The 13372-nt window shown below is 46.9% G+C and overlaps 2 protein-coding genes and 1 long non-coding RNA gene across 4 annotated transcripts; 1 reads left to right on the top strand and 2 right to left on the bottom strand.

The window, feature by feature from the left end:
• Nucleotides 1-405: 405 nt before the first annotated feature.
• LOC127342389 (peroxidase 72) lies at nt 406-2271 on the bottom strand. The gene is made up of 3 exons (XM_051368334.2): nt 2044-2271; nt 1262-1453; nt 406-1170 (listed from the first exon to the last, which is right to left on the bottom strand). Exons 1-3 carry the CDS (start codon nt 2269-2271, stop codon nt 586-588), a joined length of 1005 nt encoding a protein of 334 aa, XP_051224294.1. The 3' UTR covers nt 406-585.
• LOC127342390 (uncharacterized) lies at nt 1420-4192 on the top strand. Of its 2 annotated transcripts, XR_011755389.1 has the most exons (3): nt 1420-1572; nt 1968-2582; nt 3546-4192. It is a non-coding gene; the product is annotated as an uncharacterized lncRNA (long non-coding RNA). The 2 variants fall into 2 exon arrangements; XR_007876602.2 differs by lacking the exon at nt 1420-1572 and having other exon boundaries at nt 2133-2271.
• Nucleotides 4193-9986: 5794 nt separating this feature from the next.
• On the bottom strand, nt 9987-12013 carry LOC127342391 (peroxidase 72). Its single transcript, XM_051368335.2, has 3 exons — nt 11620-12013; nt 10871-11062; nt 9987-10758 (listed from the first exon to the last, which is right to left on the bottom strand). The coding sequence occupies exons 1-3, from the start codon at nt 11851-11853 to the stop codon at nt 10174-10176; spliced, it is 1011 nt and encodes a 336-aa protein (XP_051224295.1). The 5' UTR covers nt 11854-12013; the 3' UTR covers nt 9987-10173.
• Nucleotides 12014-13372: the final 1359 nt, after the last annotated feature.

Raw genomic sequence — 13372 nt, forward strand, 5'->3', positions numbered from 1 at the left:
TGTTCAGGCTAGTTTTGTCCATGGCAACTCGGGAAGCAGCCAACCGCTCGGGAAGCAGGTCCGAGGCTGCTTCCGCGCTCACCGTGGTTCGCAGTACATTTTCTTCCAGCGCTTCTCAACAGCGCTTTTCAATTTCTTAACGTTTGTTTGGGCTTCTGATTTTGGACCCAAAAGCAGAAGCAGAAGCCCAAACAAACACAGCCTTAGTGTTGCAACTGTCAAGAGATTGGCGAAAGGATTTGACGGTGGGGACGAGGGCTATGTTTCCCACGGATGCACAAAGTGTGGTAGCTCATCTATGTCTAATGACGTGGAAGACTGATGAAAAAATAACACACTAATCAAACATGTATAATTATAAGATAGAGCCGATTGTTTTCAAAGGAAGTTATGTAAAACAACAACTTCTAAAGAAACCAGGTGGACTCATCTTATATGAATTTCTAGTACATAAACATTTCTCAATGCAGTTTACACAACATAAATGATCAAGGAAAATTGGAAATTACAACCACACTTGCTTATTCAGATAAAACTTGGCGCCAACTCCACACACAATTTAGCACAGACAGCACATTCAGTAACTCAGTGATAGTTGTTGAGCCTCCTGCAGTTCTTCCTGATCTCCCCCTGTGACCCGGTCAGCGGCATGATGTTGCCCATGTTCACCATCGACTGTGCAAAGTGCTGGAAGAAGAGGTGCACGTCGTCTGCATATGCCTTGACGAGCGCCGCCGTTTCGGCGCTCTTGGTGAGTAGGATCTCATCGGAGCTGAGAAGGCCCCTGCCGGCTAGGATGTTCTTGAAATAGAAGTTATCGAACTTGGTCGAGGTGACAACGTCGAGCGGGAAGAGGTTGTTGTCGCCACCGGAGCGTGGGCACCCTTGTCTCAGCTGCGCAGCGTAGGACACATCCAGTGTGCTGTCGGCTAGGCCGTTACCTGACTGGTTGTACAGCCTCTGCCGGAAGCTGGTGCAGCGGGACAAGCCAATGGTGTGGCCACCTGAGAGGGCGACAACATCGACGATATTGAGGCCGAGACGCTTGAACTTGGTGATGATGGTGGGTAGGGTGTTGTTGGGGGCAGGGATGTCATTGTTGGAGCCCTGGATGCTTGCGCCCAGAGAGTCCCTCCGGCCGAGCGGCACATCCCAGTAAGGGCCACCAACCTGGACATTAATTTGGGTCCAGAAGAATCACACATAATGCTACATTATTTAGCTCGTGCTAGTTAGGAACAGAGTTATGATGAACACATACGAGGACAGTGGAGTCGCGGGCGGCGAGGGCGAGGATGTCGGCACAGGAGACCGTGCTGGGGCAAGCTGTCTCAAGGGCGACCTTGATCTGGTCGACGACCTCGAATCCCCGGAGGGAGTTCAGATTGGGGTTGGACCCCTTCTCACTGACTATGCTGCTGCTGTTGTCCAGTAGCACGGATGCATCACACCCCTATACACAGAAATAAAGAAGATGTCAGAACAGGATGGTAAATGACTAGGAATGTGAAACTGTAATGTCGATTGGGTGGATTGGACACATGCAGCAAAACTGTAGTGTCGATTGACCAGGTACATGCATCGAGTGAAGGATGTGCATTGCTAAGTGAGTCTCAATTATTGTGCACTTAAATAAGGCAATCACCAATTTATTTGGGAAAAAAAGCACTCATGTTACAGACTCGATCATGTCACCGAGACAATAAGTAGTGTGTACATTGTAGGTAGGATATCTTATAGTTGGTAAAAACTTCAAAAATATCTAGAAAGATTCTTCCATGTTCCTCAGGACACAATTTTCAATGCTAAGGACAAGTATAGCAAAAGTTTAAAACTGAGCACTTTGCACATTGAGTTTAAGCATTTGAACTGTTTTTTTTCTGGGTGCGTTTGAACTGAAGTTAACGAATAAAATGCACATCTATCATATTAGTCATAGATATGTAATTTGCTGTCTTACATTACAGGAACTATCTTCAGCAAGCATCAATATATTGTTGTAGAAACATGTAAATAATACTGCAGCAAAGAGGAAGCAGAAACCTTGACAAAGCAGTCATGGAAATGCAGCCTGACCAAGGATGCTGCCATCCTGGTCTCTTGGGCAACAGCCTGTGCCACGATGGACTGCACAATTTCCTTGGCCTTCGGGCACGAGTGGTCGTAGAACTGTGGGAACAAGCTATACCATGGGTTGGCACGAACGGTGCCTGCAAGGAGGAGTGGACAGGCAAGGCAGAGTACCAGCAAGCTACCCATGGAACTAGCCATGTAAGTAATTCGTTTGCTGCACTTCGTTACAAGTAGTAGATAGTTGCTGGCTGTTTGCTTCTACTCTTCTTGTGGGTGGTCAGATATGGGGATGAGGTGCTTTATATAGTAGGAGGATGGGGCACTTGTAGTGTAGGAGATGGAAAGAAGGGTGGTTTCCAGGAGAGGACTCTGCAGTATGGAAGCTGGGTTGTTAGACAATGCGTATATAATAAGCGAGCTACCAGGCACTGTTTTCAACTGCTTGGCCATTAATTCTTCTATCAAGCAACTCCAAAGGTTCAAATCATCTGTTTTTCTTCAAAACCGTGGTATGTCTTAATGTCTCATTTCGGTCATCATTTCTAGTGTGAAGCTACTCCAAGATTAAGCTTTGGTAAACAAGTGTAGATTGAAACATTTCTCAGACAAGTTTAATATCAGTATATATTATACTGAGAAGCTAAAGTAAAGTGTACACTGTAACTCTGATGAAACATCTTAGAGCTAACAGCCATTCCTCTGAAATTTCTTCGAAATTGCAAGCATGAAACACTGATAAGAGAAGGAAGTTATGGTAACTGCGGTGTCCACTGTACACCACAATGCCTTCAACAAACATATCCATAGACCATAGTTTGTGAATTAATCACCTTTTGTGATCATGTTATTTAACCCCCTTGTGTATATAGATGCTACACTGATTGGTTTGAACTACTTTTATAAGGCAGGCACTTTCTAACAATAGATCAACCACATGTCCCACTTTAACGTTTTCCATCACAGTAGGCTGTAGACCCGCCCTAACACTTAAGAAGTCTGTAGGAACTAGCCCGACACATGGCAATACAACAACCCTAAAAACACATGGCAATACAAGTATACAACATATATCGTATGTGAAACCAAGCTACCAAAGTACAGAAGAAGGCGTAACCAAAAGTGAAAGGTTTGCTTCCTAATTAATACTGCTACTTTTGTTATACACAAGAGTTGTTACAGGTCGGATGGTATTAATTAACGCTAGCACAAGTATTATGGAGGTTTTCTTATTGTTGGTCATCATAGGAACAGGGATTCGTGTCCCACGCCTTTGGGGATAAAAGTACGCTGGCTACAGCAGCCTTAAGTAGAATACAGGTTTTGGACGAAGGGTATTGTCTAAGATTTTTTTTGGGGGGAATGTCTAAGATCTTTATCCCCACATTATTGTTGTGTCTTGTTGTAGAATCATACCAAATTAGGTTACCTTTCCTACCTTACTGAAGCTTTTGGATGGTTCATCTAATGGGCAGGCCAGAGAACGTTTGTAAGCATGCTGCCTTCTGCTACAGCTGGTGCTTATCTCACTAACTAACACACGTGCGGTCGATGCTGATCGGGTCAAAGGAGATGTGCGATATTGTACCAACTTTGGAGGACACGGGATGCGTGATGATTCTGCGTTAGGTGCTTGCATGGCCTACATTCATGTCTGGAGCTGGTTCCTGGAGCTGGAAGTACTTTCAACTGTTCCAAGGCTTTGTCACGGGACCAGCTGCCTTATTCTTCTGCAGTTCTGCGCATCAGTGACCGTTTCTTGAAGAAAACAACAGCGTGCCACAGAGAGTCTCAGAGACTTGCATATGACTTGCAGGTATGTTCATGCTAAGTGTATGCATGGGAACCGTTATTGTTGATCACGGATATTGTTACACCAGAGACCTAGTACTGTTGTAATCTTTATGCAAATTCATGTCCTAGTTCAATATACATAGGTAGAATGATCATAAAAATATTCATATTAAAGTGAGCTTGTAGTTTTCAAGTTTGTATTGAGCTTTACACCGCGCCACTGTTTAAAACACAAGATTTCTCCTCAACCCCATATATCAGCTGGAATAATCCAGCTGTATTTTTCATTTTCATGGATCTTTTATAGAATCTTTGATGACTCCTGTTATTTATGCGTTTCATGTATTTTTGTACTTTCCACTAACATAAATACTTGGTTCAACCAGTATTCTCTAGTGTTCTCACATGTAGTTGTTGGGATGTAACTACCTGCTCATTTGACTTCTGCTGTGTTAGGATGATCCTGATTCATGATTGTTTCATGTTCCCTCTTTCCCCATTGTCCTCCTATAACCATCTCTTAAGACTTAACAGCATACCAAGTCCTACTTACTGACTTACTGTAGAAGAAGAAAGCAAATAGTTTGAATAGGCCCACACATTTCTTAGAAGTTAACCAATACAAATTTTCAAATCAAACTGAAAATAATCAGGCAATGATTTCTTACAACTTGTTCCCAGAATAAAGGACTTTGCAACTAAGTGACATGATTAGAGAGCGCCTTAATGTATTGTACTGATCTTCAGTTTACCAAACACAATCTGCTTAAGCGATCTTTTGTTGAGAGAATAAATTATTAAGCAAAGCTCTTCTCAACTACCCTAGTTTTTTCCCTCAATATTTTGTTTGGCTTCCCTATGTAACTGAAGAGTTTTAATAGGTCCAATCTAACCTTTTCCTTCTTGATGTTACACATACTCTATTCTTGATGTAGCATAGAAGACTTTTGATTTGTGTTATGAAAAGGGCAAGCATTTAATGAGATACATTGGCATAGAAGCCTACAAATGTGATACATTGTTGCAGACCATCGATATAATAATAGTGGATTCTGGAAGGAGCCAAGTTGATCACTGCTTTATTGACGATCAGAGAAGGTCCTTAGCTTCCAAGACATGGTTAAAATTTGTTTTTGTCCATGCTCTATCTTCCCTTTTGTGGAGTGTTGTTGGCTGGACTGAGAAGGGAGTGCTGTGCTTCAAAATAGCACTTTATGCAATGTGTTGTGTGAACATTTGATACCGTGGCTGCGTACCTTGTATGCAACGTTAAATTTCACAAAAGTAAACATAAATTAGAATAAAATAATTACATGCTGGAGAAAAAGAAAGGGCATTCTTAAGAATATCACACTTTGTTTTGGCAAACTTGTTTCCAATGAACTTGATTAGTTACCGGTCCGAATGCGCAAAGTTATAACTCTGAGTACTATACAATAGTACAGTTAGATCCATAAACACAAATAATTCACCAAGCTATAGCTAGGAAGCTGCCTTTTATAGGAATACAGTTCATGTGTTTTTTCACGCTCTACTTTCGTACATTGATCATCAAATCCATCACATCGTGGCAAGAATTCGATATGATGACTTAACACGCTTGGGTGTCGTTGGGTCCTTCACGGGTAGCTTCTTTGTTTCTTATCATAGTCACTGTCTATACAAACGAAATGATTGAGCAATGTATGTTGTAGATGTGGGAGATTTTATATTTTATTCCATTGCTTTTGAGATTAAACTAAACTGCTTTCTAGTGCTGTAGGCAACAAAAAAAAAATCATGCAACACCAAAGAAGGATAAAGACCCGGTAGTGTAATTTTTTTTGGGTGCCTAAACCGACATTATACAACTGTGGTGCCAGCGTGGTGCCGTGTAAACCGGAATGATCCCTGTTAGTACTTAATCAATTCGAATCTACTCCTAGCCATGGATGCGTCTTTGACTCTTTAGTAGCACATAAATATGTCAGTAGGTATATATATGATTTTGTTAACATATCATAGTACTCCTACGCCTATTTATCTATCTACTCCACATCAATCAAATGTACAAATCACAATCAAATTGCCCATGCTACCGATTTTTCAAGAAGGCAAAAATACGTTTCTGTTAGAAGTTACAATAATGAACGCCAATGGGGTTAGAGCATCTCCACTCGTCTCCCCGACGAGGCCCCCGAACGACGTTTTTTCCATCCGGACGGCGTAATTCGGCCCAGTCGCGCCCTCGGTTCCTCGTTTTCGTCCGGATTTGGGCCTAAATTCATCCGGCGATCCCACGCCATCCCCGGCCCCCCGGGGAGCGCTCGGGGAGTCCGGATGAAACGAAAGTGCGGGAAACACCGAGGAAACTTCCCGCGCGTCTGGTGGCCCCAACTTGTCGGCGAGAGAAACCGATCGTCGTCCTCATCGCATCGTCTTCCGCGCGCTGTAAAAGCCTGCCGCCGGTCTGCATTCGCCGGCCACGCCGCGAGTTAATGTCGTCGTCTTCCGCGCACGCATCGTCTTCCGCGCGCACTAAAGGCTGCCGCCGGTCAGCTCGCCGCGGACGCGTCGCATTCCACGCGTCATTAATCCCCCGCGCTAGCCGCGCCTATATAGGCCGGTCCGCTCGCCGCGAGGCGTACCCCGTGCTCCACTCTCCCTCCACTCTCCCTCTACTCTCCCGATGGCGTTCTACGACGACGACGGCGCAGCCAACAACGGCTTCCCCCGCCGGTCGCTCCATGCGTGGGAGGGGCACCTCCTCCACCAGGCGGGGTACCCCTGCCCGCCGGACACGAGGCCTCCCGGCGGCGGGTGGCGGCTCAGTGCTGGCGGCGTACCAATCCCGCCGCCGCCTCGGGGCCACGCCCTCGATGTCGCCATCGAGGAGGCGCGGATGACCTTGACGGACGAGGAGCGCGCCGACCCGCGCTACCACCCCGACAACTACACGCGGTGGAACTCCTACTTCCTCCAGCGGTGGGAGCGGGAGCTGGCGGCCTACGACGGCCCGCCGCCTCCGCCTCCGCGCAACAACGCCGCGGGCCGCCGACGTTGGTGGAGCGCGCCGGGCCGGACACTCGAGGCCGTCCTCGAGCACATCGAGGGCGGAAACTTCCCGGTGCTCACGATGCCCCCTCCATCGAGGGCATCGGCGAGCCGCCGCCGGGGAAACGTCTGGCAGCCACGGCGCATGGCTGCCAGCTCGTCGTCTTCCGGATCGGCGCCGATGTCATCCTTCGCGCCGGTGAAGAGGGAGGAGGCGACGTCGCCTTCGACGCCGGTGCGCGTCAAGAAGGAGCCGGCGTCTCCGCCGCCGACCAGAGGGCGCAGCAGCGGCGCCCTCGTCATCCGCGACCAACCCTCCCAGCCTGGGCGGAAGAGGAAGGCGGCGAAAAAGGAGGACGCCGCGGCCGCCGCCGCAAACAGGCTCGCCGAGGAGGAGGCGAAGCGCGCGGAGGACGCCGCCGTGGCGGAGGCGATCGCCAGGTCGCTCAACGACCTGGTGCCCGCCGACAACGCCCTCCCCGAGGACGCCGCCCTGGCGTGGTCGAGTCGCGACTGGGAGCGCGAGGAGGCGGAGCAGCACGGCGGCGGCCGATGGATCGGCCGCCGCACGCCGACTCGCCGCCCGCGCCGCTCCAACCGCCGCCGACGACGCCGCGCGCTACCGCCGTCCTGCGACGCCTCCATCCGGCGTCGTTGTCCCCGTCGTCGACCTCGAGTCCTCGGACGACGAATGGTACAAGCCATCCCCGGGGTGGGGTGACGCCGGCCAGGGCAGCAGCCGCCAGGCCGCGCCGCCGAAGGTTGAGGACGACGGCTCCGACGACGGCGGCGACGACTACACGGTGTTCTACCGCCATTTCGGCATGTAGAGCGCCGTGTTTTAAAATTAGCATTAAATATCATTAAATTTAGTCTATATTCGTCCGTTTTTAGCCGTAGTTTGTCAAGTTTCCGTTTTTCAAATTCGCATCGTCGTCTTCGCCTGGGCACGCGGGTGGAAAACTACTCCTCCCCACGCCAAATCTTCCTCCAATCCGGACGAAAATTTCGCCGGATTTGGGCGTGGGAAGCGCCAACGAGTGGGGATGCTCTTAGTAACAACACTACAACTACAAAAAATACAATGGCTAGTGCAGCATAGTGTACCAACTCTAACGAATCCTCGATTCATCTGCTTCCATGTGGATGTGTTGTAGTTATTATATTGTACGGCCTTTTCACCAGCCAGTCGGCAACTAGTTGTTGTACATGGAATCTATATAAATCTGCACTTGACCTTGAGATTGATGACTGCACATCAATCATATGGGACCTAGCTATTTGTTCATGTTGATCTTCATTCATCTTTAGAGGTCAAGGCTCATACGGAGTAATACTCATCTGCTAGCTGTTGGCGCTAGAACAGGCCATCTTTAACCGAGCCATTTAATTAGATGCATGCTTCGTAGAAACATTATATAAATGGCATGTAAAGTAAATTACATTGTGTTCAGATAAATTTCGTCCAAAAGGTTTTTTTGAGTTAAATGGTTGTATGTAAAGTTCGGTTGATTTTCATATTATTATTTTTGCGAGAAGGATCAAAAATCTATTATAGAAGTTTACAAGAGGTATAATGCGCCCAAGATATAATAAAAATTACATATAGGTTCTTGAACCACCTAACAACCACTTCGCCGTCAAAATGAGCCACCAACGTGCCATTGTCGCAGTACCCTTACATGAGCGGGCCTGACTTTGTTGATGAGAAACATGAAGTTTTCGTACATCTGCCTCGGCCCAAGGACGTGCCTCCAAGGGCCAACACATGTATAGAGCCTAAGTTCGTCGCCATTGAACCCTTGAATCGATATGAATCTCATGACATCAAACTTGTGACATCAAAACTTGATACAACGACCGGGAAGCGATCTGCCGTCCTCAAGACCACCGGCGAGATCACCACCGACAAGGTTGACAGCGAGAAGAGGAAACTTTTTTCTTGTTCCGAAAAGCATGGTCATACCCACCATAATGTTTTTGTCGGTTGATCAAGCTCTAACTTCATGGACCTAACTACAACACCGAGCGCAGGTCCGAGATCCCTGCCTTCTCCCTCTGCCGGAGCATGACAAACAGAGGAGGTGTGCGCCCGTCGATTTCTGGCCAAAAGCGGCGGATACATGGCATTTGATTGTGGCAGCCCTAGATCGCCTTCATAGTCGCACAGGAGAACATTTCACTCCTGCTTTTTTTTTTCTACTTTGTTAGCTCTTTCGTTATTTTGTTTCATTTTCATTGATGAACAATGAGTATGTTTTCGTAAATAAAAAAGAAGAGTTCAGTTGAAAAGTCACAAACCAGTTCGGCACATCCCTTTGTTCCGGAGGTGCACGGAATGATTGAGCAAGCGTGTAATGAGTTTGCTAGCTATTTGCATCTTTTAGAAAGATGTTCAGTTGAAAAGACCGGGACTGAGCTCTTTTGCGGTTGTATCTCTACGTTGATTCGATCGATCAATGAAGTGGCCCTTCCTTCTGACAGAGATGGGTATATCCACTGTGTGGTTGCTCATGATTCACCCACCATACACGCGCATCTGAGCGCTAGCATTGCTACCTTGACCTAGAAAGGCCGGCTGGATGCTGTACTACAGTGCAGCCACTAGCCAGATGTTACCTACCAAACGAACCAAAAGAACGAACTCATAATTAACCTAGTACCATGTACAAAAGTACACCTCCCTCTGTTTCACAATTAGTTGGTCTTTTGTAGCCAAAACAGTCCGTAGGTCTAGGATAAGTGCTTTTAGATTTAGAATCTAGCTTTGTTATCTTTGATCAAATATTTACCCAACTATTTGAACATTTACAATATAATATGAGTGAGAGGCTCTGTGTATATATATTCTAGGATAATCATCATAAACTATATATATTTTCATATTATAGGTATCTAGTATTATGCATATTGATTTTTTTCATACAATTTTGGTCAAACTTTGTAAAATCTGAATTTAAGTAAACACATAAACACGTGAAGTAAATAAAAATGGAGCCAACGAAGATGATAAATGTGCTTGAATTTTTTCGATCTCCATGGGCGGTTTGATGGACCGAAGTGCACGTCCATTGTCACTAACCAGGAGATAAACGAATAGCCAACTTCCATGCCCATGAATATATACTACTACTCCACGTACTTCAGTTCCCTCAGGCTCCAGATTAAGCACAATCACACTTGTTTATTGAAAAAGGAAAAAAATAGCGACACACAAGGTCCACGTAAAATTAAGTGAGCACACAAATATAGCAGCTAGCATTTGTGAGTAACCGATCAGTGGAAGTTGTTGAGCCTCCTGCAGTTCTTCCTGATCTCCCCCTTTGACCCGGTGAGCGGCATGATGTTCCCCATGTTCACCATGGACTGCGCGAAGTGCTGGAAGAAGAGGTGCACGTCGTCGGCGTAGGCCTTGACGAGCGCTGCCGTCTCGGCGCTCTTGGTGAGCAGGACCTCGTCGGAGCTGAGCAGGCCCCTGCCGGCGAGGATGTTCTTGAAGTAGTAGTTGTCGAACTTGGTGGAGGTGACGACGTCGAGTGGGAAGAGGTTGTTGTCGCCCCCGGAGCGCGGGCACCCCTGCCTGAGCTGCGCCGCGTAGGAGACGTCGAGCGTGTTGTCGGCGAGGCCGTTGCCGGACTGGTTGTACAGCCTCTGCCTGAAGCTGGTGCACCTGGACAGGCCGATGGTGTGGCCGCCGGAGAGGGCGACGACGTCAACGACGTTGAGGCCGAGGCGCTTGAACTTGGTGATGATGGTGGGGAGGGTGTTGTTGGGGGCCGGGATACCGTTGTTAGAGCCCTGGATGCTGGCGCCCAGAGAGTCCCTCCGGCCGAGCGGCACGTCCCAGTACGGGCCGCCAACCTGGAGGTTAATCATTTACAAAGTCAAAACATGAATACTCTGGCTGCATTGCGTTCAGATAGCTCGCGCTAGATAGGAAAATATGGTGGTGTTAGACTGCAAGTGATCGTACGAGGATGGTGGAGTCGCGGGCGGCGAGGGCGAGGATGTCGGCGCAGGAGACGGTGCCAGGGCAGGCGGCCTCGAGGGCGGCCTTGATCTGGTCGACGACCTCGAATCCTCTGATAGAGTTCTTGTTGGGGTTGGAGTCCTTCTCACTGACAATGGTGGTGCTGTTGTCCAGCAGCACGGACGCGTCGCACCCCTGCATCATACAACAATCAGAGAGGAATTAGGATGTGAGAAAAGGATCGGAAGATTAGATTAGGCTAGGAGCATGGAGGAAATAGAGCATAGATTAGGCACATGCGTTTGAGACTTTGAGTTGACAACGTATGTTGCATGGATAGCAACATCATTTGAGCATCTGGATTAAACAATCATGGTACTGGTGACTCGAGATCATGCCACCCAGACAAAATAAAGTGATGCTCACATGCATGGGAAATGTAGGTGGGCTATCTCATCACTGGTAAACAGTTAGCCTAAAAACTACAGATTCTCTTCCATGCTCCTAGCGACACCTTTTGCGATTGCTAGATGCAATTATAGCAAAAGTTTAAAGGTGAAAGCTTTGCACATTTAATTTAGTTATATGTGTTCGAACATCCAAAGGCTACCAAACAAAATGCAAATCCTATTGTGCTAAAGTAAGATATTTGCTGTGGCACATTGCATGGAGTGGGCATGTTCACCAAGCATCGTCGTTGCATGTAAAGAACAGAACACTACAGCGGAGAGAGGAAGCAGAGTAGACAGTACCTTGACGAAGCAGTCATGGAAATGCAGCCTGACGAGGGACGCCGCCATCCTTGTCTCTCTGGCCACGGCCTGGGCCACGATGGACTGCACGATCTCCTTGGCCTTGGGGCAGGAGTGGTCGTAGAACTGCGGGAAGAGGCCGCCGCCGTACCACGGGTTGCCGCGGACGGCGCCGGCAAGGAGGAGGGGAGACACGAGGCAGAGCACCAACAGGCAACCCATGGAAGTCGCCATTGATCTAAGGCTGTCTAAGGAGAAACTACTGCTTTGCCCTGCACTAAGTTGCAAGTGACGAGAGGAGGAGGTGCTAGCTTGCCTGTTGCTTTGGGTGGTGGTGAGAGGAGCTGGGCATTGGGGTGGTATATATAGCAGCAGGATGGTTTCGAGAGCAGAGTAGAGGACGGGTGTTGAGATGGAGCTGCTGGCTGGCTGGGTTGTTAGGCAATCCCGTTAGACAGGGGCGCTCTTTTTCAACTGCTTCGTCAATAATTCTGCCATCAAGCAACTCAACTCATCCTGAAGTTCCAAAATTGCCCCACATGCACAAGCCAAGGCCTTAAGGCTCAGATCAGAGTGCGTACATGTGCTGCTAGTAGCAGCGTTCTCTGTTTTTAGTGTCTTGGAGGTTAAACTTTCTTAGATGCAGGTTCGATTAATTATTGCAAATGATCAGTCATCACATGACTCCACTTTAATCCTGACCATAGTTAGCCTCGAGGTACACGTGACAATACAGCGTAGCAAATGTGAAAATCAAGCTTACATACAAAAGTAATACTCCCTCCGGCCCTATATACACTTGTCACAAATATAATAAATTTATACAAGTTTTACCTGCATTTTGCCAAAACCCGTGGCAACTATTTAGAGCCGGAGGGTGTAAAAAAGAGAAGGTGTAGATAGCCAAACATTGCTTCCAAATTTGTTATACACGAGTATGGGACTTTACAGGTTGATCACACGGAATTAGTTGGTTAGTGAATAAGGCTTATAAATTTAGTCAAAAGTTAAAGATGAAATTTTTTGACCAAATATAAATAAGAAAATATAAGCATCCACAACATGAAAAAATGTTATTATGAACATTTATTTTACGGTGAATCTACAGATATTGATTTGCTGTCGTAAATATTCATATGTTTGTATATAACATTGGTCAAACTAAAGAATGTTGTTTTTTCACTAATTTTTTAGGCTTATTCATTGGAAGGGTGGTGGTATTACGTTGTTGAATCATCATATACGTGCTGACATGCTGCTTTACAATGTCGGGATGAAAATTAAACCTGCGTAGTACTTAGAATTGATTGAATCTGCGATAAATATTTAGAACCGGAGGAGTACTACATTTTAGCCTCACGTACACATGCATGACAGATTGACATTACTGGAACGTAGGTAGTACGTACTATGTATCATCCATTCACCTGTGAAATCAAGATGACAAAGCAGGGAAAAGGCATTGTCATAAAGTTAAGCAGAGGCTTTTGCTTCCAAATTAATCCTCCTACTTTTGTTATACGCAAGTATGCATGCATGGTTACACAAGTCGGCCAGCATAGTATATGGATAATGGATTAGTGCGCAGAACCATGTGCTAGAAGCGTAGGACATACATATATAATTTAGATAGAAGTATAATCAACCAAAATCATACTACCAAACTAGGTTACTCTTCGTTGTACAAATCTGGCGCTGCAGATCTCCCTCCCTGGTCCCTGGACCGGCTGAGGTCAAAGGCAGGAGACGCATG

Source organism: Lolium perenne, chromosome 3 (assembly GCF_019359855.2).
Source record: "Lolium perenne isolate Kyuss_39 chromosome 3, Kyuss_2.0, whole genome shotgun sequence".
NCBI lineage: Eukaryota > Viridiplantae > Streptophyta > Magnoliopsida > Poales > Poaceae > Lolium > Lolium perenne.